The sequence below is a fragment of the Moschus berezovskii genome, chromosome X, assembly GCF_049115385.1.
Source record: "Moschus berezovskii isolate FMDL1 chromosome X, NW_MosBer_1.0, whole genome shotgun sequence".
Classification (NCBI taxonomy): domain Eukaryota; kingdom Metazoa; phylum Chordata; class Mammalia; order Artiodactyla; family Moschidae; genus Moschus; species Moschus berezovskii.
In genome coordinates this window covers 73784806-73812383 of record NC_142488.1, presented here as the reverse complement: position 1 = coordinate 73812383, position 27578 = coordinate 73784806, and the positions used below count along the sequence as shown (strand labels likewise).

The 27578-nt window shown below is 38.5% G+C and overlaps 1 protein-coding gene across 2 annotated transcripts in view; it reads right to left on the bottom strand.

Moving 5' to 3' along the window:
* APOOL (apolipoprotein O like) overlaps positions 1-27578 on the bottom strand; it is a 128427-nt gene that overhangs the window by 80545 nt on the left and 20304 nt on the right. Inside the window, exons 2-3 of one of the 2 annotated variants that reach the window (XM_055438114.2) lie at positions 20808-20831; positions 16838-16942 (exon numbers count right to left, since the gene is read on the bottom strand). In XM_055438114.2, the coding sequence (XP_055294089.1) occupies positions 16838-16942 (105 nt within the window). In that variant the 5' untranslated portion in view covers positions 20808-20831. The remainder of the gene's footprint in view (positions 1-16837; positions 16943-20807; positions 20832-27578) is intronic. The other variant, XM_055438112.2, reaches the window with a different exon arrangement.

The window sequence follows — 27578 nt, the reverse complement described above, 5'->3', positions numbered from 1 at the left end:
TTTTGTATCATTTAAAGTTTGTGTTTCCTTGTTAATTTTCTGTTTAGTTGATCTATCCATAGATGTGAGTGGGGTATTAAAATCTCCCACTATTATTGCATTGTTGTTAATTTCCTCTTTCATCCTTGTTAGTAATTGTCTTACATATTGCAGTGCTCCTATGTTGGGTGCATAAATATTTATAATTGCTATATCTTCTTCTTGGATTGATCCTTTGATCATTATGTAGTTTCCTTCTTTGTCTCTTTTCACAGCCTTTGTTTTAAAGTCTATTTTACCTGATATGAGTATTGCTACTTCTGCTTTCTTTTGGTCTGTATTTTCATGGAATATCTTTTTCCAGCCCTTCAGTTTCAGTCTGCAGGTGTCCCTGGTTTTGAGGTGGGTCTCTTGTAGACAACATATATGGGGTTCTTGTTTTTGTATCCATTCAGCCACCCTTTGCCTTTGGATGGGGCATTCCACCCATTTACTTTAAAGTAATTAGTGATAAGTATGATCCTGTTGCCATTTTCTTTATTGCTTTGGTTTCGAGTTTATACACCCTTTCTCTGTTTCCTGTCTAGAGAATATCCTTTAGCATTTGTTGGAGAGCTGGTTTGGTGATGCTGAATTCTCTCAAATTTTGCTTGTCTGTAAAGCTTTTGATTTCTCCTTCATATTTGAATGAGATCCTTGCTGGGTCCAGTAATCTGGGCTGCAGGTTATTTTCTTTCATCACTTTAAGTATATCTTGCCATTCCCTCCTGGCCTGAAGAGTTTCTATTGGTAGATCAGCTGTTATCCTTATGGGAATCCCCTTGTGTGTTATTTTCTGCTTTTCCCTTGTTGCTTTTAATATTTGTTCTTTGTGTTTGATCTTTGTTAATTTGATTAATATGTGTCTTGGAGTATTTTGCATTGGGTTTATCCTGTTGGGGACTCTCTGGGTTTCTTGGACTTGGGTGATTATTTCTTTCCCCATTTTAGGGAAGTTTTTGACGATTATCTCCTCAAGTATTCTCTCATGGTCTTTCTTTTGGTCTTCTTCTTCTGGGACTCCTATGATTCGAATCCTGGAGCATTTAACATTGTCCCAGGTGTCTCTAATATTGTCCTCATTTCTTTTAATTCGTTTTCTTTTTTTCCTCTCTGTTTCATTCATTTCCACAATTCTATCTTCTACCTAGCTTATCCTGTCTTCTGCCTCTGTTATTCTACTGTTTGTTCCCTCCAGAGTGTTTCTGATCTCATCTATTGCGTTGTTCTTTGTATATTGACTCTATTTTATTTCCTCTAAGTCCTTATTAAACCTTTCTTCCATCTTCTCAATCCTTTTCTCCAGGTTGTTTATCTGTAACTCCATTTTGCTTTTAAGATTTTGAATCATTTTCACCATCAAAATTTGAAATTTTTTATCAGGTAGATTCCCTATATCTTCCTTTTTTGTTTGTGTTGGTGGGCAGTTATCTTGTTCCTTTACTTGCTGGGTATTTTTCTGCCTCTTCATCTTGCTTATATTGCTTTGCTTGGGGTGGCCTTTCCGTCTTCTGGCAGTTTGTTGAGTTTTCTTTATTATGTAGTTTCCTCGCTCTGTGTGGTGTTGGATGGGTGACTTGTCAAGGTTCCCTGGTTAGGGAAGCTTGTGTTGGTGTTCTGGTGGGTGGAGCTGGATTTCTTCTCTCTGGAGTGTAATGAAGTGTCCAGTAATGAGTTATGAGATGTCAGTGGGTTTGGAGTGACTTTGGGCAGCCTGTATATTGAAGCTCAGGGCTATTTCCCTGTGTTGCTGGAGAATTTGCGTGGTATGTCTTGCTCTGGAACTTGTTGACCCTTGGGTGGTGCTTGGTTTTAGTGTAGGTATGGAGGCGTTTGATGAGCTCCTATCGATTAATGTTTCCTGGAGTCAGGAGTTCTCTGGTGTTCTCAGGATTCGGGCTTTAGCCTCATGCCTCTTGGTTTTGGTCTTATTCTTGGAGTAGCCTCTAAACTTCTCTATCTGTCATTTCCAAGGTGGTTCCCTCTGTTTTAGCTTCTGTTTTCTGGTCTCTTCAGTGTCTAATTTCCGCCCTGATACTAGGGGGCGGGTGGACAATCTTTAAGGCTCAGTTGTTCCGTCCTGTTCTGGGAAGGGAGGAATGCTGCAGACAAATATCTCTGGCGTCTGTGGGGAGTGCTCACAGCATCTCGGCCACACTGGGTTTGCCCCCGCTCAGAGCGTGTGTGTTGTCCCAGTCTACACTGCACAGGCTCTAGGTTGCTCTGCCGGGAACTGTCCGAGGCCGGCGCTGGGTTGTACGCACTTCCCACCTCTGAGGGGCTCAAGTTCAGTTTCTCCGGTACGCCACAAAGGCGCAGACTTGGTTGGGCCTGCGTTTTGTGCTTTCCCTGGTCTGAGCAGCTCAGGTGACCAGGTGTTTGGCGAGTGCGGTCGCTGCGACTTATCAACTCCCCAGTCCTTGCCACTCGGTTTTCTGGGTGTACAACCAGCGCACCATCTCAGGTGGATATCGACTAGCCCGAGCCCAAGAATTTTTGATTAGCAACAAGCCTGCCTGCAGTTTGTATCGGATGCCTTTCTGGGGCTGCGGTTGCCCCTTCCAGCTCTGGCTGACCTCTGTGCCTGTCTCGACAGGGGATGGGGGATGGGCTGACCACAGCCAGCTCGCTCTGCTTAACACTTTGTTCTGTGAGCGGGGCTGGCGGAGTCTTAGGTTAGAGCTTTCTGCCTTTTCGTGGGGAAGCTATCCAAGTCTGCTTTGTTATCCCCTGTTAGTTCTCTCAGATTGCTCTTGCAGCATTCAAGCCCAGTCCTCTCTCTAAGCAGTTCAGCCGGCTCCTCCCTGGCCAGTCCCCGCTTGCTAATGGCATATGCAGGCATCTGTGCTGCTTTTCCGCTGGGAGTTACCGTTTGGCGGGTAATCTGTGAGTTTTAATTTTAATTATTTCTTTCTTTTTCCTCCCAGTTATGTGGCCCTCTGAGGTTCCAAGTCTCGGCACAGACTTGTCAGTGAGAGTGTTTCCTGGTGTTTGGAAACTTCTCTCTTTTTAAAGCCTCCCTTCCTGGGACAGAGCTCCATCCTTACCTCTTTTTTCTCTCTTCTTATCTTTTATGTTTTTTCCTACCTCCTTTCCAAGATGATGGGCTGCTTTTCTGGGTTCCTGATGTCCTCTGCCAGCATTCAGAAGTTGTTTTCTGGACTTTACTCCGTGTTCAAATGTTCTTTTGATGAATTTGTGGGGAAGAGAATGGTATCACCGACCTATTCCACCGCCATCTTGTTCCTTCTCCTGGCCATTTTATGTAAGTTGTCAAAGAACCAGTTTTTAGTTTGTTGATTTTTGCTATAGACTGCTTCATTTCTTTTTCAGTTATTTCTGCTCTGATTTTCATGATTTCTTTCCTTCTATTAACTTTGCGGTTTTTCTGTTCTTCTTTTTCTAGCTGCTTTAGGTGTATAAGTTCAGTTCCGAGAGGAGCTATTCCACATTCAAGGTAAGGAAGGGCGGCTGTGAGGAGGTACCCCTCATCCAAGGTAAGGAGCAGCAGCTGCGCTTTCCTGGAGCAGCTGTGAAGAGATACCCCACGTCTAAGGTAAGAGAAACTCAAGTAGGATGGTAGGTGTTGCTAGAGGGCATCAGAGGGCAGATACACTGAAACCATAATCACAGAAAACTAGTTGATCTGATCATATGGATCACAGTCCTGTCTAACTCAATGAAACTAAGCCATGCCATGTGGGGCCACCCAAGACAGACGGGTCATGGTGGAGAGGTCTGACAGAATGTGGTCCACTGGAGAAGGGAATGGCAAACCACTTCAGTATTCTTGCCTAGAGAACCCCATGAAGAGTATGAAAAGGCAAAATGATACGAAACTGAAAGAGGAACTCCCAAGTTCAGTAGGTGCCCAATATGCTACTGGAGATCAGTGGAGAAATAACTCTAGAAGGAATGAAGGGGTGGAGCTAAAGCAAAACAATACCCAGTTGTGGATGTGAATGGCGATAGAAGCAAGGTCCAATGCTGTAAAGAGCAATATTGCATACGAACCTGGAATCTTAGGTCCATGAATCAAGGCAAATTGGAAGTGGTCAAACAGCTGACGGCAAGAGTGAACGTTGACACTATAGGAATCAGTGAACTAAAATGGACTGGAATGGGTGAATTTAACTCAGATGACCATTACATCTACTACTGTGGGCAGGGATTCCTTAGAAGAAATTGAGTAGACATCATGGTCTACAAAAGAGTCCGAAATGCAGTACTTGGATGCAATCTTAAAAACGACAGGATATTCTCTGTTCGTTTCCAAGGCAAACAATTCAATATTACAGTAATCCAAGCCTAATCCCTAACCAGTAACGCTGAAGAAGCTGAAGTTGAATGGTTCTATGAAAACCTACAAGACCTTTTAGAACTAACACCCAAAAAACATGTCCTTTTCATTATAAGGGACTGGAATGCAAAAGTAGGAAGTCAAGAAACCCCTGGAGTAACGGGCAAATTTGTCCTTGGAATACGCAATGAAGGAAGGCAAAGTCTAATAGAGCTCTGCCAAGACAATCCACTGGTCATAGCAAACACCTTTCAACAACACAAGAGAAGACTCTATACATGGACACAACCAGATGGTCAATGCCGAAATTAGATTGATTATATTCTTTGCATCCAAAGATGGAGAAGCTCTACACAGTTAGCAAAAACAAGACCGGGAACTCACTGTGGCTAAGATCATGAACTCCTTAATGCCAAATTCTGACTTAAATTGAAGAAAGTATGGAAAACCACTAGACCATTCAGGTATGACTTCAATCAAATCCCTTATGAATATACAGTGGAAATGAGAAATAGATTTAAGGGATAAGATCTGATAGATAGAGTGCCTGATGAACTTTGGATGGAGGTTCGTGACATTGTACAGGAGATAGTAATCAAGACCATCCCCATGGAAAAGAAATGCAAAAAACCAAAATGGCTGTCGGAAGAGGCATTACAAATAGCTGTGAAAAGAAGAAAAGCGAAAAGAAAAGGAGAAAAGGAAAGATATAAGCATATGAATGCAGAATTCAAAAGAATAGCAATGAGAGACAAGAAAGCCTTCCTCAGCGATCAAAGCAAAGAAATAGAGGAAAACAATAGAATGGGAAAGACTAGATATCTCTTCAAGAAAATTAGAGATACCAACGGAATATTTCATGAAAAGATGGGATCGATAAAGGACAGAAATGGTATGGACCTAAGAGAAGTAGAAGATATTAAGAAGAAGTGGCAAGAATACACAGAAGAACTATGGAAAATTCTGAAAGCGATGGGAATACCAGACCACCTAACTTGCCTCTCGAGAAACCTATATGCAGATCAGGAAGCAGCAGTTAGAATTGGACATGGAACAACACACTGGTTCCAAATAGGAAAAGGAGTACATCAAGGCTGTATATTGTCCCGCTACTTATTTAACTTATATGCAGTGTACATCATGAGAAACGCTGGGATGGAAGAATCACAAGCTGGAATCAAGATTGCCGAGAGAAACATCAACCACCTCAGATATGCAGATGACACCATCCTTATGTCAGAAAGTGAAGAGGAACTAAAGAGCCTCTTGATGAAAGTGAAAGAGGAGAGTGAAAAAGTTGGCTTAAAGCTCAACATTCAGAAAACTAAGATGACATCGGGTCCCATCACTTCATGGGAAATAGATTGGGAAACAGAGGAAACAGTGTCAGATTTTATTTTTTCAAGCTCCAAAATCACTGCAGATGGTGACTGCAGCAATGAAGTTCAGTTCAGTTCAGTTGCTCAGTCGTCTCTGACACATTGCAACCCCAGGAATCACAGCACGCCAGGTCTCCCTGTCCAGCAACAACTACAGGAGTTCACTCAAACGCATGTCCATCGAGTTGGTGATGCCATCCAGCCATCTCATTCTCTGTCGTTCCCTTCAGCTCTTGCCCCTAATCCCTCCCAGCATTAGAGTATTTTCCAGTGAGTCAACTCTTCGGATGAGGTGGCCAAAATATTGAAGTTTCAGCTTTAGCATCAGTCCTTCCAAGGAATAAACAGGACTGATCTCCTTTAGAATGGACTGGTTGGATCTCCTTGCAGTCCAAGGAACTCTCAAGAGTCTTCAGAAACACCACAGTTCAAAAACATCAATTCTTCAGCGATCAGCTTTCTTCACAGTCCAACTCTCACATCCATACATGACCACGGGTAAAACCACAGCCTTGAGTAGACGGACCTTGGTTGGCAAAGTAATGTCTCTGCTTTTTAATATGCTATATAGGTTGGTCATAAGTTTCCTTAAAAGGAGTAAGCAACGTTTAATTTCATGGCTGCAATCAAGTTCTGAATTGATTTTGGAGCCCAAAAAATAAAGTCTGAAACGGTTTCCACTATTTTCCCATCTATTTCCCATGAAGTGATGGGATCAGATGCCATGATCTTAGTTTTCTGAATGTTGAGCTTCAAGCCAACATTTTCACTCTCCTCTTTCACTTTCAGCAAGAAGGTTTTGAGTTCCTCTTCACTTTCTGCCATAAGGGTGGTGTCATCTGCATATCTGAGGTTATTGATATTTCTCCCGGCAATCTTGATTCCAGCTTGTGCTTCTTCCAGCCCCGCGTTCCTCATGATGTACTCTGCATATGTTAAATAAGCAGGGTGACAATATACAGCCTTGACGTACTCCTTTTCCTATTTGGAATCAGTCTGTTGTTCCATGTCCAGTTCTAACTGTTGCTTCCTGACCTGCATACAGGTTTCTCAAGAGGCAGGTCAGGTGGTCTGGTATTCCCATCTCTTTCAGAATTTTCCACAGTTTATTGTGATCCACACAGTCAAAGGCTTTGGCATAGTCAATGAAGCAGAAATAGATGTTTTTCTGGAACTCTCTTGCTTTTTCCATGATCCAGCGGGTGTTGGTAATTTGAACTCTGGTTCCTCTGCCTTTTCTAAAGCCTGACTGAATATCTGGAAATTCACGGTTCACGTATTGCTGAAGCCTGGCTTAGAGAATTTTGAGCATGACTTTACTAGAGTGTGAGATGAGTGCAATTGTGCGGTAGTTTGAGCATTCTTTGGCATTGTCTGTCTTTGGGATTGGAATGAAGACTGACCTTTTCCAGTCCTGCGGCCACTGTTGAGTTTTCCAAATTTGCTGGCATATTGAGTGCAGCACTTTCACAGCATCATCTTTCAGGATTTGAAAGAGCTCAACTAGAATTCCATCACCTCCACTAGCTTTGTTCTTAGTGATGATTGTTAAGGCCCACTTGACTTCACATTCCAAGATGTCTGGCTCTAGGTGAGTGATCACTCCTTCGGGATTACCTTGGTCGTGAACATCTTTTTTGTACAGTGCTTCTCTGCATTCTTGCCACCTCTTCTTAATATCTTCTCCTTCTGTTAGGTCCATAACATTTGTGCCCTTTATCGAGCACATATTTGCATGAAATGTTCCCTTGGTATCTCTAATTTTCTTGAAGAGATCTCCTGTCTTTCCCATTCTGTTGTTTTCCTCTATTTCTTTGCATTGATCGCTGAGGAAGGCTTTCGTATCTCTGCTTGCGATTCTTTGGGACTCTGCATTCAGATGCTTATATCTTTCCTTTTCTCCTTTGCTTTTCACTTCTCTTCTTTTCACAGCTATTTGTAAGGCCTCTTCAGACAGCCATTTTGCTTTTTTGCATTTCTTTTCCATGGGGATGGTCTTGGTCCCTGTCTCCTGTACAATGTCACAAACCTCCGTCCATAATTCATCAGGCACTCTATCTGTCAGATCTAGTCCCTTAAATCTATTTCTCACTTCCACTGTAAAATCATAAGGGATTTGATTTAGGTTATATCTGAATGGTCTAGTGGTTTTCCCTACTTTCTTCAATTTAAGTCTGAATTTGGCAATAAGGCGTTCAGGATCTGAGCCACAGTCAGCTCCTGGTCTTTTTTTTTTTTTTTTGCTAACTGTATAGAGCTTCTCCATCTTTGGCTGCAAACAATATAATCAATCTGATTTTGGTGTTGACCATCTGGTGATCTCCATGTGTAGAGTCTTCTCCTGTGTTGTTGAAAGAGGGTGTTTGCTATGACCAGTGAGTTCTCTTGACAGAACTCTAACAGCGTTTTCCCGGCTTCATTCCGTGCTCCAAGGCCAAATTTGCATGTTATTCCAGGTGTTTCTTGACTTCCTACTTTTGCATTCCAGTCCCCTAAAATGAAAAGGACATCTTTTTTGGGTGTTCGTTCTAAAAGGTCTTTTAGGTCTTCATAGAACCGTTCAACTTCAGCTTCTTCAGCGTTACTGGTTGGCACGTAGGCTTGGATTACTGTAATAGTGAATGGTTTGCCTTATAAACGAACAACTATGAAATTAGAAGACCGTTACTCCTTGGAAGGATAGTCATGACCATCCTAGACAGCATATTAAAAGCAGAGACATTACTTTGCCAACAAAGGTCCATCTAGTCAAGACTATGGTTTTTCCAGTAGTCATGTTTGGATGTGAGAGTTGGACTGTGAAGAAAGCTGAGCACCAAAGAATTGATGCTTTTGAACTGCGGTGTTGGAGAAGACTCTTGAGATTCCCTTGGACTGCAAGGAGATCCAACCAGTCCATCCTAAAGGAGATCAGTCCTGTGTGTTCATTGGAAGGAATGATGCTAAAGCTGAAACTTCAATACTTTGGCCACCTTATAAGAAGAGTTGACTCATGGAAAAGACTCTGATCCTCAGAGGGATTGATGGCAGGAGGAGAAGGTTATGACAGAGGATGAGATGGCTGTATGTCATCACCAACTCGATGGATATGAGTTTGAGTGAACTCCAGGAGTTGGTGATGCACAGGGAGGCCTAGCTGCTGTGATTCATGGGGTCGCAAATAGTCGGACATGAATGAGCGACTGAACTGGATTGAGAACACTTTCTAACACCATACAAAAAAATAAACTCAAAATGGATTAAAGATCTAAAGGTAAGGCCAGAAACTATAAAACTCGAAGAAGAAAACATAGGCAGAACACTCTCTGACATAAATCACAGCAAGATCCTTTATGGCCCACCTCTCAGAGTAATGGAAACAAAAAATGAATAAATAAACAAATGGGACCTAACTAAACTAAGCTTTGGGGCAATGAGGAAACTATAAGGAAGGTGAAAAGTAAGCCTTCAGAGTGGGAGAAAATAATTAAAAATATAAAAACTGACAAAGAATTAATCTCCAAAATACACAAGCAGTCCATGCAGCTCAATACATTAAAAATGCACAATACAATGAAAAAGTGGAGAAAAGAACTAAACAGACATTTCTCCAAAGAAGACATACAGATGGCAATGTGGGAGATATGGGTTCAACTCCTGGGTTTGGAAGATCCCCAGAGAAGGGAAAGGCTACCCACTCCAGTATTCTGACCTAGAAAATTCCATGGATTGCAATGTCCATGGGGTCACAGAGATGGACAGGACTGAGTGACTTCCACATAGATACATATCTGTATAGTCCATAGCACTTAGCTGGCAACTTTGTCTATTAAGTAATTCCATTGAATTCTGTTTAAAATGTACTGGGGAATACAATAAATACCAAGATATCTTGTTCATTCCATAACATAGTAAAGAGCACAGATTTACTTTAAAATTCAGAAATATGTAAATTAAGCATTAGGGACAAAGGCCAGTTGTCTATTATCCAAACTAGATTTTAGGGGCAGGAGTAGAAGATGGCGGAGGAATAGGACGGGACGACCACTTTCTCCCCCACAAAATCAGAAAAAAACATTTGAACGCTGAGTAAATCCCACAGAACAACTTCTGAATACCGGCAGAGGACATCAGGCACCCAGAAAAGCAGCCCATTGTCTTCAAAAGGAGGTAGAAAATAGTATAAAAGATAAAAAGAGAGGCAAAAGAAGGAGGGACAGAGCTTTGTCCTGGGAAGGGAGGCCTAAAAAAAAAAAGAGAGAGAGAGAGAAGTTTCCAAACACCTGGAAACACTCACGGGCGAGTCTGTGACAAGACTTGGAATCTCAGAGAGACACATAACTGGGAGAAAAAAGAAATAAATAATTAAAATCCACAGACTAAGTGCCCAGAGGAAACTCAGCAGAGAAGAAGCGCAGAAGCCCGCACCCCCCACTAGCAAGCAGAGGCTGGGCAGGGAGGCGCGGCAGCAGCACTTAGAGAAAGGATAGGGCCTGAATGCCCCGAAAGCAATCTGAGGGTGCTAACGGGGAAATAGCTAAGCAGTTCAGTTCAGTTCAGTCGCTCAGTCGTGTCCGACTCTCCACGACACCATGAATCAAGCACACCAGGCCTCCATCACCAACTCCCGGAGTTCACTCAAATTCATGTCCACAGAGTCGGTGATGCCATCCAGCCATCTCATTCTCTGTTGTCCCCTTCTCCTCGCGCCCCCAATCCCTCCAAGCATCAGTCTCTTTTCCAGTGAGTCAACTCATTGCATGAGGTGGCCAAAGTATTGGAGTTTCAGCTTTAGCATCAGTCCTTCCAATGAACACCCAGGATTGATCTCCTTTAGAATGGACTGGTTGGATCTCCTTGCAGTACAAGGGATTCTCAAGAGTCTTCTCCAGCACCACAGTCCAAAATCATCAATTCTTCAGCGATCAGCTTTCCTCATAGTTCAACTCTCACATCCATACATAACCATGGGAAAAATCATAGCCTTGACTAGGCGGACCTTGGTTGGAAAAGTAATGTCTCTGATTTTTAATATGCTATCCAGGTTGGTCGTAACTTTCCTTCCAAGGAGTAAGCGTCCTTTAATTTCCTGGCTGCAATCACCATCGGCAGTGATTTTGGAGCCCCCCCCCAAAAAAAAATCTGACACTGCTTCCACTGTTTCCCCATCTATTTCCCATGAAGTGATGGGATCAGATGCCATGATTTTCGTTTTCTGAATGTTGAGCTTCAAGCCAACATTTTCACTCTCCTCTTCCACTTTCATCAAGAGGCTTTTGAGTTCCTCTCCAATTTCTGCCATAAGGGCGGTGTCATCTGCATATCTGAGGTTATTGATATTTCTCCCGGCAATCTTGATTCCAGCTTGTGCTTCTTCAAGCCCAGCATTCCTCATGATATACTCTGCATATAAGGTAAATAAGCAGGGTGACAATATACAACCTTGACGTACACCTTTTCCTTTTGGAACCAGTCTGTTGTTCCATGACCGGCTCTAACTGTTGCTTCCTGACCTACATACAGGTTTCTCAAGAGGCAGGTCAGATGGTCTGTTATTCCCATCTCTTTCAGAATTTTCCACAGTTTATTGTGATCCACACAGTCAAAGGCTTTCGCATAGTCAATGAAGCAGACATAGATGTTTTTCTGGAACTCTCTTGCTTTCTCCATGATCCAGCGGATGTTGGCAATTTGATCTCTGGTGCCTCTGCCTTTTCTAAAACCTGCTTGAACATCTGGAAGTTCACGGTTCACATATTGGTGAAGCCTGGCTTGGAGAATTTAAAGCATGACTTTACTAGCGTGTGAGATGAGTGCAATTGTGTGGTAGTTTGAGCATTCTTTGGCATTGATGAATGAAAATGAAAACACAACAACCCAAAACCTCTGGGACACTGTAAAAGCAGTGCTTAGGGGAAGGTTCATAGCAATACAGGCACACCTCAAGAAACAAGAAAAAAGTCAACTTGATAACCTAACTCTACATCTAAAGAAACTAGAAAAGGAAGGAATGAAGAACCCCGGGGTTAGTAGAAGGAAAGAAATCGTAAAAATTAAGACAGAAATAAAATCAAAAGAAACAACAGAGACAATAGCAAAAATCAACAAAGCCAAAAGATGGTTCTTTGAGAGGGTAAATAAAATTGACAAACCACTAGCCAGACTCATCAAGAAACAAAGGGAGAAGAACCAAATCAATAAAATTAGAAATGAAAATGGAGAGATCACAACTGACAACACAGAAATACAAAGGATTATTAGTGAATACTCTCAGCAGGTATACGGCAATAAAAAGAATAACATGGAAGAAATGGACAAATTCTTAGAAAAGTACAACTTTCCAAAACTGAACCAGAAAGAAATAGAAAATCTTTACAGACCCATCACAGGCACGGAATTAGAGGCTGTAATCAGAAATCTTCCGGCAAACAAAGGCCCAGGTCCAGACGGCTTCACAGCTAAATTCTACCAAAAATTAAGAGAAGAGCTAACACCTATCCTATTCAAACACTTCCAGAAAATTGCTGAGGAAGGGAAACTTCCAAACTCATTCTATGAGGCCACCATCACAGTAATCCCAAAACCTGGTAAAGATCCCACAAAAAAAGAAATGTACGTCCCAATATCACTGATGAACATAGATGCAAAAATCCTTAACAAAATTCTAACAATCAGAATCCAACAACACATTCAGAAGATCATACATCATGACCAAGTGGGCTTTATCCCAGGAATGCAAGTATTCTTCAATATCCACAAATTAATCAACGTAATACACCACATTAACAAACTGAAAAATAAAAATCATATGATTATCTCAATAGATGCAGAGAAAGCCTTTGACAAAATTCAACATCCATTTATGATAAAAACCCTCCAGAAAGTGGGAATAGAAGAGACATACCTCAACATAATAAAAGCTATATATGACAAACCCACAGCAAACATTATCCTCAATGGTGAAAAACTGAAATTATATCCCCTAAAGTCAGGAACAAGACAAGGGTGCCCACTCTCACCACTACTATTCAACATAGTTCTGGTAGTTTTGGCCACAGCAATCAGAGCAGAAAAAGACATAAAATGAATACAAATTGGAAAAGAAGAAGTAAAACTTTCACTGTTTGCTGATGACATGATCCTCTACACAGAAAACCCTAAAGACTCTACCAGAAAACTACTAGAGCTAATCAATGAATACAGTAAAGTTGCAGGATATAAAATCAACACACAGAAATCCCTCGCATTCCTATACACTAATAATGAGAAAATAGAGAAATTAAGGAACTATTCCAGTCACTGTTGCAACGAAAAGAATTAAATACTTAGGAAGATATCTTCCTAAAGAAACAAAAGACTTGTACATAGAAAACTATAAAACACTGGTGAAAGGAATCAAAGAAGACACTGATAGATGGAGAAATATACCATGTTCGTGGATTGGAAGATTAAATATTGTGAAAATGAGTATACTACCCAAAGTAATTTATACATTCAATGCAATCCTTATCAAACTACCAACGATATTTTTCACAGAACTAGAACAAATAATCTCACAATTTGCATGGAAATACAAAAAAACCTCAAATACCAAAGCAATCTTGAGGAAGAAGAATGGAACTGGGGGAATCAACCTGCCGGACTTCAGGCTCTAATACAAAGCCACAGTCATCAAGACAGTATGGTACTAGCATAAAGACAGAAATATTGATCAATGGAACAAAATAGAAAGCCCAGAGATAAATCCACGCACCTACAGACATCTTATCTTTGACAAGGGAGGCAAGAATATAAAATGGAGAAAAGACAGTCTCTTTAACAAGTGGTTCTGGGAAAACTGGTCAGCCACTCGTAAAAGAATGAAACTAGAACAATTCCTAACACCATACACCAAATAAACTCAAAATGGATTAGAGAGCTAAATGTAAGACCAGAAACTATAAAACTCCTAGAGGAGAACGCAGGCAAAACACTCTCTGACATAAATCACAGCAGGATCCTCCAAGACCCACCTCCCAGAATATTGGAAATAAAGCAAAAATAAATGAATGGGACCTAATTAAAATCAGAAGCTTCTGCACAGCATAAGAAACTCTAAGCAACGTGAAAAGACAGACTTCAGAACGGGAGAAAATAATAGCAGATGAAACAACTGACTAAGAATTAATGTCCAAAATATACAAGCAGCTCCTGCAGCTCAATACCAGAGAAATTAACGACCCAATCAAAAAATGGGCCAAAGAACTAAACAGACATTTCTCCAAAGAAGACATAAAGATGGCTAACAAACACATGAAAAAATGCTCAACATCCCTCATAATCAGAGAAATGCAAATCAAAACCACAATGAGATACCATTTCACACCAGTCAGAATGGCTGGTATCCAAAAGTCTACATGCAATAAATGCTGGAGAGGGTGTGGAGAGAAGGGAACCCTCTTACACTGTTGGTGGGAATGCAAACTAGTACAACAACTATGGAGAACAGTGTGGAGATTCCTCAAAAAACTGGAAATAGTACTGCCATATGATCCAGCAATCGCACTCCTGGGCATACACACCGAGGAAACCAGAACTGAAAGAAACACATGTACTCCAATGTTCATTGCAGCACTGTTTATAATAGCCAGGACATGGAAGCAACCTAGATGTCCATCTGCAGACGAATGGATAAGAAAGCTTTGGTACATATACACAAGGGAGTATTTTTCAGCCATCAAAAAGAATGCATTTGAATGAGTTCTAATGAGGTGGATGAAATTGGAGCCTATTATACACAGTGAAGTAAGCCAGAAAGAAAAACATCAGTACAGTATACTAACGCATATATATGGAATTTAGAAAGATGGTAACCTTAACCCTGTATACGAGACAGCAAAAGAGACACAGGTGTATAGAACAGTCTTTGGGACTCTGTGGGAGAGGGTGGAGGTGGGATGATTTGGGAGAATGGCATTGAAGCATGTATATTATCATATGTGAAACGAATCACCAGTCCAGGTTTGACGCATGATACAGGATGCTCAGTGCTGGTGCACAGGGATGACCTGGAGGGATGATATGGCGAGTAGGGAGGTGGGAGGGGGGTTCAAGAAGGGGAACACATGTACACCCAGGGCGGATTCATGTCAATGTATGGCAAAACCAACCATTATATTATTGTAAAATAATTAGTCTCCAATAAAAAATGATAATAATAATAAAAAAAAACAAACTAGATTATAAGCTTGCCAAAGATAGAAGTGCTGAGGGAGGCTTAAAAACATCATCTCACTAAGATTAATAAAAAGGAGAAAAAAATACTGAGAGTCTAGAAGTATAGAAGAGAGTAAATCTATTCTAGACTGCTAATGAAAATTAATAAAACTTTACCCAGTGCTTTGTATTTGCCTCACATATATAAGAGGAGCTCAGGAAATATTTCTTTGTTTAATGAATAAGTAAATACCACCTTTATGCATGCCAGTTTGGCAACTCACTGATATTTTTCATGCTTTTCCACCTACAATTCCATTTTTAGAGATTTATTCTAAGGAAATAGTTACATATGTACATAAAGATTCAGGTACAAAGTGTTTTGACAAAGCACTGATTACATTAGCAAAATAATTGGAAATACACTAAATTTCCAGAATATATGAAAAATATACATTTGATAATGATGTATTCATACAAGAGAATATTTATGCCACTATTAAGAAATCTGTCAAATGCCATCCAACAGTTAGTGACAGGGTCAAAATTCAGATTTAGTCCTGTTTGCCTCCAATATATATTTCTAAGCATGCAGATATATCTTGAGGGTAACTTGAGAATAGAAAAGATGAAATGTACTATGGTGAAGAGAATAAGTTACTACAATGAGACATTAAAAGGCTGGCATGATAGACTAGATTAATGAGATGTAAGTTAAAAAGGCATAAATGTACCTGTAACTAAGTCTAAAATGTATATATGCATAAGTACAAACTCAGAAGTACTAGTAAGCTATGTACTAGTAGCTTACTATTAGCCTATATAAAAAAGTTTAATGAATTTTAGAGAACTGCACGTTCACTATGTCGTGGTCAAAAGCTGATCTTAAGCAAGGTTGATTGTGACGACCCAAAACAAAATAAATATAAAAACAAATGTGATCTTAGACTGAAACATCAGGGAAGCCTGCTGCTGCTGCTAAGTCGCTTCAGTCGTGTCCGACTCTGTGCGACCCCACAGACGGCATCCCACCAGGCTCCCGCATCCCTGGGATTCTCCAGGCAAGAACACTGGAGTGGGTTGCCAGAAGCCTAGTCAGCATTAAAACAGAAATAAATTATCAAACAAGAGAAGTCGGAGTTTTACTCTATTTTGCAGTATTCAAAATACTTACACCAGAAGAAAACACTAGCCATCCTGAATATGTTTGGCAGAGAAAGATCATGAAAGTGAAGGAACTCAAAGCTTTGACCCAGGAGTAATTGTTAAATTACTAATATGTTTACCCAGGAAGCAAAACTAAATAAAGTGAATGGACATCTGAAGAGTTGTTTTGTGGAAGAGAGATGAGAATTGTTCTGGGTGGCGTCTATGCAAGAGATACAGGGCCAATAGGTAGAAGTTATGATTATGAGACAGGTTTATGTTTGATGAAAGAAAGGACCTTAAATTGAATGAGAGCTACCAGAAAATGGAATGGACTGCCTTAAGTTCCTTTATCCAGAGTTTTATTCACATTGAAGAAAACAGCCAGTTAGTGTGCCTATTGTAGAGGGGATTACATTACTATAGAGAAGGCTGAATTAGAAAACATCTAAGATTGCTTTCAAAACTGAGATCTTAACTAATTTCTTAAACCAAAGCTTCCAAATATCATGTGCACGTGTATAATTTTTTCCAGAAACAAAAATTAGATGCTTACAAGAACTAAAACCCTATACTACTCATTGATTATTCATTAAGAAAAATCACAAATTGTTTTTCATTGGAGTTAGTATTTTAGATGTTTGGGCTAAAAATAATACAATATTTACTTTGAGACATCTTGTAACTATTTCTCTCAACTTGAAAATCATGCCTAACAAATATTTCAAGGACATTTTTGATGAATAGAGCTAACAAACCTCGCAGTTTTTACATTATATTTATGTCATACAAAATTCACAAACTTTTGTAGGCAAGTTACCTGCTCTGGTTTCACTAGCTGCTTTTTGGACTCCTCTTCTTTGGCCGCATGCACACTTATAGATGCATATATTAGACCTGCTGGCATGGTTGTCAGCTTTCCCATCTGAGAAAATATATCAAAATGTATTTTTAATTGAAAAGCTTCCCACCCTCTATTTCCTGATAAATTTGGGGGAGGTACATTTGAAGAACACTATGGGTTTCATTTAAATCTATTAAAAACTCAAGCATTCCAAACAATTCATAACTTTTTAGGATATAATTCCTAAAGTTCTCCTCTCATGCTGGATGGTAGAGTATTATTTTCACCAATTTGTTAACTACTTATTTCATATGGAATATAGCAATATAACAATTAGCAGGAAGAAGTGAATTTAAAAATTTACAGGTGAAGTGAGATAAATTATGATATTCACTCAGTTCACAAATTATTAACTGAGCAATTACTATATGCCAGACCCATTGGGAACAAAACAACAATTCTTGCTTTCATGGAGCTGACATCCTAGTGGAGTAGAGACAGAAAATATACACAACACATAAATTATATGGTATATTACAGTCAATAATGCTAAGGAGAAAGTAAGAAATAAGGGTGACCTGGAATACTAGGTGATTCAGGTTGTATCTTGAAACAAAATTTATAATCACATTATTTATAAAAATAACATCCTACGATTACAAATCTTATGCCCCTAATACATTCCTTTTTAGCTATTATATTTAATGCTTGATCTAAAGCCAAAAGTGACCTTTGTTTTTGATATAACTTGATTTAAATTAAGAATGCAGGTAAATTACTGGCTCTAAGAACAAAGTGCTCCAGTGTTTATCCAGTATCAAGATAATTCCTAAAGATTAGACATTCAACAAGGCCAAATGAAAAACTTTCCAGGGAATAGCTATTTTAAGAGCTTTATTCTTTAGACTCGAAAGGAGGGCCTGCTGAAATTGACAAAAGATATCCACAGGGAAGAGGTTTCTCTGGCTTACACATAAGTGGAATTGTTCAAGAACTGGAAGAAATACCAGCCAAAGGATTCCAAATGTTCTTGGATAACAGTGATAGTAACTGCATTTCATTTCTGACATATTTTCCCACAATTTCTGGGCAGAATAAGGGAAAGTACTGGTACTAGTAAAGCAATTTCCTGTTTAGGCATGACTCTGATTTAGATTGAGATTCCAAAAATATACAGTAAAATTAAGACTCAACACTAATAAAAAGAAATTGTGTTCACTGTTTTTCTACTTTCAACTTTCCCTCTAGTACATATGTCAGCATCATAGAACAATTTATCTAGGCTTGGCTTCCCGAAATACATCACTTTTGATTTCTTATATATAGTTGGTATTTACTAATGAAATAACAAGATTTCCACTCAATATATAATGTCAGGTATCAAAAAATATATATTAAAATTGATGCTGGCAAGAATGTTCTCTTATGTACTTGAAAAAACATTTTAATAAAGCTCTGAAGTGATTACTTGAAGCATGTCAATTTTTACAATATTTTAAAGCTATTTTTAAAATACCTGATTAGACCTTACTTCCTAGATAGAAGAAAAATATTTTTGAAGATTGCTAATATCTGAAAAAATTTCAACAATCTATGTTCTCATAGTCATTTTACTTCACATAATGGAAAAATAACATGTAGACTATAAAATAATTTCATAGGTATTACTTAATAATTATAATCCAGTGCTACAGAGTGTGGACTAATTAAACTAGTGGCCTAAACTTTTCCATATTTCAGCCCGGGAACTTAGGGCACAGTTTCCAGCCTGAAATATGAACTTTTCCATATTTCAGTCTGGGAACTTGGGGCGTAAGCCACTAATTAGTCCACAGAAGAGAACTTTCTTGCCAGCATCAGTTTTAATATATATATTTTTAAATTTAGGGCTTCCCTTACAGTGCAGTTGGTAAAGAATCTGCCTGCAACGCAGGAGACTCTGGTTCAATTTCTGGGTCGCAAAGATCTGCTAGAGAAGGGATAGGCTATCCACTCCAGTATTCTTGGGCTTCCCTTGTGGCTCAGTTGGTAAAGAATCCGTCTGCAATGCAGGAGACCTGGGTTCGATCCCAGGGTGGAAAGAACCCCAGAGAAGAGAAAGGCTACACTCCAGTATTCTGGCCTGGAGAATTCCATGGACTGTATAGTCCATGGAGTTACAAAGAGTTGGACACGACTGAGCGACTTTCACTAAAAAGTTAAAACAGTAGTATAACCTGGAAAAATGCCCAGATACTGATATCTTTGCTACATTTTCTACTCTGTAGGGCAAAGTCCATCCACCTTGACTTTCAGTGATAAAGCTGTATGGCATAATGGCAAAAATAGAAGCTCACAAGTTGCACAGACTTGGTTTTGGACTCAAGTTGTGGAGCTTACTGTCTATGTTTGGGCAAGTTACTTAAGCTCCTAAGAGTTATGCTGCCCAATACAGTGATTACTAGCTACATCGTTGTTCAGTTACTAAGTCATGTCTGACTCTTTGCAACTGCAGCACTCCAGGTTTCCCTGTCCTTTATTATCTCACAGAGTTTGCTCAAACTCATGTCCATTGAGTCAATGATGCCATCCAACCACCTCATCCTGTTGGCCCCCTTCTCTTCTTGCCCTTAATCTTTCCCAGCATCTGGGTCTTTTCCAATTAGTCGACTCTTTGCATCAGGTGGCCAAAGTATTTGGGCTTCAGCTTCAGCATCAGTACTTCCCATGAATATTTAAGGTTGATTTCCTTTAAGACTGACAGGTTTAATCTCCTTGCAGGCCAAGGAACTCTCAAGAGTTTAGTCCTAACTCTGTTCTTAAACAACTATGTAATCTCTAGTTAAGTCACAGGCCTACATTTCTTTATTTGTAAAAATATCTTGTGCAGATAATCTCTGAAGGCCTTAGAACTGCACTCTCCATAGGGTAGCTAATATCCAAATATTATTTTAAATTATATCTCAGTTAATGAAAATTTAAAAATTAAAAATTAGTTCCTTCATACACCTAGCCACATTTCAAGGTCTCAATAGACATATACGACTCTAGTGGTCACCAACCGGACAGCACAGAAACAGAACATTCCTACCATAGGGGAAAGTTTTATTGGATATCACTGCCTTACAGTTCCAACCTTTAGGGTTTTCTTATGCTGCTGCTGCTGCTGCTGCTGCTGCTAAATCCTTCAGTTGTGTCCGACTGTGTGTGACCCCATAGACGGAAGCTCACCAGGCTCCCCCATCCCTGGGATTCTCCAGGCAAGAACACTGGAGTGGATTGCCATTTACTTCTCCAATGTGTGAAAGTGAAAAGTGAAAGTGAAGTCACTCAGTCGTGTCCGACCCTTAGCGACCCCACGGATTGCAGCCCACCAGGCTCCTCCATCCATGGGGTTTTCTAGGCAAGAGTACTGGAGTGGCTTGCCATTGCCTTCTCCGGGGTTTTCTTATAATTCTATCAAAAAAGAGATTAAGATTTTGATGAATTATATACACTCCTAAGTTTATCACAGCATTATTCACAATGGCCAAGGCATGGAAACAACCCAAAAGTTCATCAACAGATGAATGGATAAAAAAGATGTGGTATACATACTTGTGCATGATTGCCTGTGCACTAAATTGCTTTGATTATGTGACCATAGGGTAGTAACCCTATGGACTGTAGCCCCCCAGGCTCCTCTGTCCATGGGATTCTCCAGGCAAGAATATTGGATTGGGTTGCCATGCTCTTCTCCAGGGGATCTTCCCAACCTAGGGATCAAACCTAGGTCTCTTATGTCTCCTGCATTGGCAGGCAGGTTCTTTACCACTACCACCACTTGAGAAGCCCATACACAATGGAATATTATCCAGCCATGATAAAGGAGGATATCATACCGTTTTCAATGATATGGATGGACTTTGAGCATATTATACTAAGCATATAAGTCAGAGAAAGACAAGTACTGGAGAATGTCACTTACATGTGAAATCTAAAAAAGTCAAACCTGTAAAAACCAGACAGTAAAATGATGGTTACTAAGGGATGTGGGAGAGGGGAGTAAGATTGATGGGGTTTAAGTGTACAAACTTGTACATAGTAAATAAGCCACAGAGGTCTAATGCACAATATAGACAATGTTGTACTATAATTATATAATTTGATAAATATTATATAACAGTAGTCACATTACAACATATACATGTATAAAAGCAAAATATACCTTAAACTTACACATCACGTATAAAATTTTTCAATAAGAAACGATGATTTCTGCTTTCAAATATACCAGTTTTAACTCTAAATCCATCTATTCAGGGCATATATGCTAACCTGAAAACAGCGGAAGAAAGAACTGGACACTATTTATATCACTGCAGAAGAATATAATGGCATTGCATTTTTAAGAAAGTAAAATATGAAAATGAGAAATTTTATCCTGTTATAGGAATGATGGTTTAAACCTATAAATCAGAAAACAGCCTCATAAAATCATGAAAACAAACCTATGAAACAGTTGACCTTGGGACAGTGGGGCTTAGGGGTGCTGATCCTCCTTGCAGTCAAAAATTTATGTATAACTTCACAGTTGGCTTTCTATATCTGTGGCTGCACACCCACAGATTCAACCAAACTGGGATCATGTAGTACTGTAGTAAGAATTTAGTGAAAAGAATCTGCATATAAGTGGACCTGTGCAGTTCAAACTCATGTTGTTCACTGTATTCATTATACTTACATCTTTCCATTTTTTACACAAATAGTAGTCAAACCACTGTGCTAGATACTAGAAAAATAAACATAAAAAAATATGCCCCCACTTCCCAAGCCCCATCTCCAAGGGGATTTACCATCACTTTTCTATCCTTGTCTCTGTTCACTACTCTCCCTCAGGAATTCTTTGACGTAGTTAAGCTCAACTGGATGCTTATTTCCATGTCATAACTCTCAGGAATACCCTCTTTACTATATTGATCATTCTTAAGAACTACTTAGATATAGTACCCTTCATGTGGTCTCTCCTACCCCTCTAATTATATTATATGTATAATTATTTCTAATTAGAAATAGTCAACCAAGTCCAGGAAGCACAGAGAGTCCCAGGCAGGAAAACCCCAAAGAGGAACACACTGAGACACACAGTAATCAAACTGACAAAAATGAAAGACAAACATAAAATATTAAAAGCAACAAAGGAAAAACAACAAATAGCATACAAGGAAATTCCCATCAGGCTATCAGCTGATTTCTCAACAGAAACTCTACAAGCCACAAGGGAGTGGCATGATATATTTAAAGTGATGAAAGGGAAGAACCTACAACCAAGAATATTCTACCCAGCAAGACTCTCCTTCAGATTTGATGAAGAAAAATCAAAAACTTTCCAGACAAGCAAAAGTTAAGAATTCAGCACCACCAAACCAACTTTACAACAAATGCTAAAGGAACTTCTCTAGGTAGGAAGTAAGAGAAGGAAAATACCCACCCCCACAAAATAAACCCAAAATAATTAAGAAAACAGTAATAGGATCATGTGCTGTGCTGTGCTTAGTCACTCAGTCATGTCCAACTCAGCCCACCAGGCTCCTCTGTTCATGGGATTCTCCAGGCAAGAACACTGGAGTGGGTTGCCACGCCCTCCTCCAGGGGACCTTCCCAACCCAGGGATTGAACCCAGGTCTCCCACATTGCAGGCAGATTCATCTGAGCCAGGGAAGCCCAATAGGTTTATATGTATTGATAATTACCTTAAACGTAAATGGATTAAATGTGCCAACCAAAAAACAGGCTGGCTGAGAAGATGAAAACATGCACAAGTATGAAAATATGTGCATTCCACTTACCACATCACTCAGCTTGACCCCCCAAATTTCATGTCATTATTTTATATTGTTATGTTAATCATGTTCCTATTATAGCTTGCATTTGTAATTATCTTTTTTTTTTTGGTCTGGTTATTGATTGTGAAAACCAATAAACATCTTTCACTATTATGATTATGCAACTATTCCTCACTTAAAACAAGTGTACCATGATTGATCAACAGAAAAATAACATAATTCTGATCATAAAAACTACCATTTAATAGAAAAACCTGTAATCACTTTTTAAAATCCAGATACATATCAGAATTACCTTGGAATTTTTTGAAAAATTCAAATGCCCAGTTATTGTTTTCATTTTTCTACCAGAGCTCCAGATATGATTCTAGTTAGCATCCGTGTTTAAAAACAACTGAACCATATGAGGACCTTTTATTTTTATCTAGTTAAATGGCAACCCACTCCAGTATTCTTGCCTGGAGAATTCCAGGGACAGAGGAGCCTGGTGGGCTGCCGTCTATGGGGTAACACAGAGTTGGACATGACTGAAGCAACTTAGCAGCAGCAGCAGCAGTTTACTTCACTTTTTCTATTTCATATTCAGTGCTCCCATTTCATTTAGTTTGTTTTCAATTTTTCCAACTTTTTTTTGATGTTATTTTTCAAGTCTTCATCAAGTGTTGTAGAAAAGCTCTTTCATACACATAGATGAATAATATGTGTAATATATATTAGAATACTTATGAGTTTTTGCTTAACTAAAAAATGTATAACATTTGATTCCACTTGTTTGACTTAGTATGAATAGAATGTAAGATTTCTAATTTTAAGAAATAGATATGCAACAAGAAACAAAGGTTTACTGTATAGCATAGTGAATTATAGTAAATAGCTTTCAATAACCTGTAATGGAAAATAATTTTAAAAATAATATAAATGCATATATAACTGAATCACAAAATAATTCTACTTTTTGAAATTTAGTAATGTTTATCTTTTTGCCAGTTTTTCTAAATATCCTATGGACATAACAATGAATGAGACACAAAATCTAAATATATTTGTTTAGGATGTAAGATTAATATAAATTAATATAAACAGAAATCTATTACATTTAAATTATTAATATTATCATTCAAGATGTTCCTATTCTTATTTTTTCTGTACTTGATAAAATTTTCTCAGAGAAATGTTAATATGTCTCATATGATTTTACATATTTTTCTTTCCTCTTATATTTTTCTGATTTTGCTATATGTGTCTTTATTTCTTTGTTGTCAGGTGTCTAATGGTTTATAATGTCTATCTTCTTTGTGAACTGTACTTTTTATCATTAAAATATTCTTTTTTCATTTAAAAGTAAATAAATTAATTAAAAAAAAAGAATAACAGCTAGAGCATGTTAAAACTAGCAAAGTGAAATAATGAAGATGCCAAATGATGAAGAAAAGGTTAAACTCTCTCTGGTTTAAGATGAATGGGAAGTACATGGTACACTTCAGTTCTAATCTCCATCAAAATTAAAATCCGAGTACTTAAAACGTCCAATTTTAAATTAGCCAGAACAAATAACTGCCCACCTCAGTGTGGCTTGGATAGATATGTTTTTTTTTTTTTTTTTTAACTGTATCATTAACTTGTAGAACATTATGTTATGACCCAGAGGGAGGATAAGGGGAGGAGGGAGGTGGGAGCGGGGTTCGGGAGGGGGAACTCATGTATACCCGGGGTGGATTCATGTCAATGTATGGCAAAACCAACCAATATAATATTGTAAAATAAAAAAATAAAAATAAAATGAATGGCATAAAGACCAAAATAATCATAATAATAAAGCATTTCAAGCACCAGGTGGTTTAATTATGTTGAGCCAGGAAAATGAAGCAGTATTAGTAATAAAGAACTAAATTATTTTAAAATTTATGAACACTCAATTATTGTGATGTAATTATTACTAAATCCTAAAGGAATCAATCCTAAAGGAAATCAGTCCTGAATATTCATTGAAAGGTCTGATGTTGAAGCTCCAATACTTTGACCACCTGATGCGAAGAACTGACTCACTTAAAAAAACCCTGATGCTGGGAAAGTCTTAAGGCAGGAGGAAAAGGGGACAACAGAGGACTATATGGTTGGATGGCATCACCAACTCAATGGACATGAGTTTGAGCAAGCTCTGCGAATTGCTGATGAACAAGGAAGCCTGGTATGCTGCAGTCCATGGGGTCACAAAATGACACACGCCTGAGCGACTGAACTGAATTATTACTAAAACCTGAAAGTGTCAAAAGTTGATCTTAGATAAATAAAAACTGAAGTAGAAAATTAAATGTAAGAACAGGGAATGTAGCAGTTACATAAACATTTTAAACATCCTCCAGAAATAGTAATGCTGATTGGCATAATTCAATTTTATTCAGTTTATGGTAATCAGAGTCATAAAAATACTAACTTACTGTCAAAACCAGTAAATAAATTTTCAAAAACATCTAACAGCTCCCTTTCACAATACGTATACACACAAGCGTGTGTATATCAAAGAAACTAGGCTATATCTACCTTATAGTGTTGTAGGAAAGGAATATTGAGAGCATTCTACTTACTTGAGAAAATGATAGTACTCCAGTAACAGATGATTTTCAAGGTATTGTCAATTTAGAGTTCAGTTGCTACTAAATTTCAAAATAGGATTAAATAAACTATATAGAAAATGAAATGAATCTTTCTAAAGTACTGCTTCGTTTTCCTGGCTCAACAAACAAGCCATCTTAGTTTCTCCCTCTGTATATATCCTCTGGGGTTAGCAGACATTTGGTCTTGTTCAAAATGTCTGTAAGACGTTTGGCCCACATCAAAAGGTCTTTGATATTTGGTTCTATCGAAAACCACTTGACACAGATCAAATATGCTCATGGATGTTTTAGACGGGACCAAATTTCAAGGATCTTTTGATGTTGTACAAATATCTCATTAACCAATTGTCTTATGGACCAAATGTGTTTATTTGGCCCTCTGGCTCTAACCAAATTCATCTTCCTAGGCCAAAACATGTCAAGTACATTCCTTCCTCAGTGCCTTCATTCACTTCATTTTCTCCACAAGAATATCTACCCCTCTCCTAAACCTAACAGTGACTGGCACATAGTAGGTACTCAAAAAATATCTGTAGAATGAATACACTTGCCCAAACCCTGTCCTTCCTTGAAGGTCTAGCTCAAGTCCTACTAGCTCACTCATATCCATCTTTCTAAATTCATAAAGCTCTTATTTGTGTGAAACACTAATCTGTAATTAAACAAACATAATGTTACATTACTATTTACCCTTAAATATATATATATAGCCTATTTTTCTACTAAAATGTAGGCTCCTAGTGAGTAGTCTTACGCCTCTTTGCATTCACAGGGCTATGTAGGGCTAAGGATCTGAAAAAAACTATAAAATAATTCACTTGTTTATATAGGGCAGTATGCATAGGTAATCTAGCAAGTTCTACTATGTAACATTTATTGACTACCTATGTGCCAACCATTTGTGAAGGGAAATGATAATTAAAGGTCCTTAAAGCTAATCTGAAATTGTAAGACTGATTCAATGGTCTGATTTTTTTTTTTTTTTTGAGAATTCAATGAAAATTATTCATTATGGTCTCCCAAATGTAGTTATTCTCAAAATTTTGCATATGCTTACAGGCTTTGCCGTACTCTCTGATGCATTTGGGGACCCAATTAATTCAGACCCACCACAACTAATCTTATCCAAATTCAAGTATAAATGCCTCAGATAAATTTTCTTATTAACAATTCTCACAAGAATGTTTAAAGAATCAAATATTACAATAGATGAAAATTTTAGAAACTGTTTAGTGTTAGATAAATGGAAGGAGGTATTCTTATACCACATTTCTTGACTAAATCTCAACCTTCTGAAGACGATATCTAATGAACAAGCCTGATTCCTTCTTACTAGAAACAACATTCTACTTTGCATGTGCCATGCCAAAACTTCTTCATGAAATTAATGTAATTATTATATCAAATATCTTAAAATATAATACTAAGTTGATGCATTTTTAGCTACAATGGTCAATAATACCTTGCTTAAGTAATACCTTAGGGAAAAATATACCTTTATATGATAATTGCTTATTTTTTAAAATTTATTTATTTTAATTGGAGGCTAATTACTTTACATTATTGTATTGGTTTTACGAGACAGCAAAAGAGACACAGATAATTGCTTAATTTTTAAAAGGCTTCATTTTTTTTGAGGTCAAAAGATTCAGAAATGGAGGGAGTTGGAAAGGTATGAAAAGAAATATTCCTCTTAGTGTAAGGCTGGTGCCTGAGGAGCTGTTCACAAGGAAAATCTCATCAGCACAAGGATGTTTATGATTTGCGAATTAGCGACTAAACCACCACCACCACCATCATACTTTGGTAGGGAAAAGAGGAAAGTTATAGTCTGCCATCCCTTGTAAAGGAAAAAAGTAGCTTACCCATCTCCAATTGCTCCTACTTTTTGTTCTTTCTTCTCCTCACCTCTTTTTCCCACCCGTTTTTTTTCCCCAGCAACTATCTATTCTACTTATTTTTCTTTTCTAACAGACTTTAAAAAAATATTTATTTATTTAGGTTGCTCTGGGTTTTCATTGTTATGCATAGGCTTTCTCTAGTTGCAGTGAGCAGGGGCTACAGTTCATTGTGGTGTGTGGGCTTCTCATCGTGGTGGCATCTCTTGGGAACACAGGCTCTAGGTGTGTGGGCTTCAGTAGTTGTAGCATGTGGGCTCAGTAGTTTCGTACATGGCATATGGGATCTTCCCAGACCAGGGATTGAACCCGTGTCCCCTGTATTAGCAAGTGTATTTTTAACCATGGGACCAGGAGGGAAGTCCTTGTTTCACTTATTTTTCAACCCTTATTTTACCTC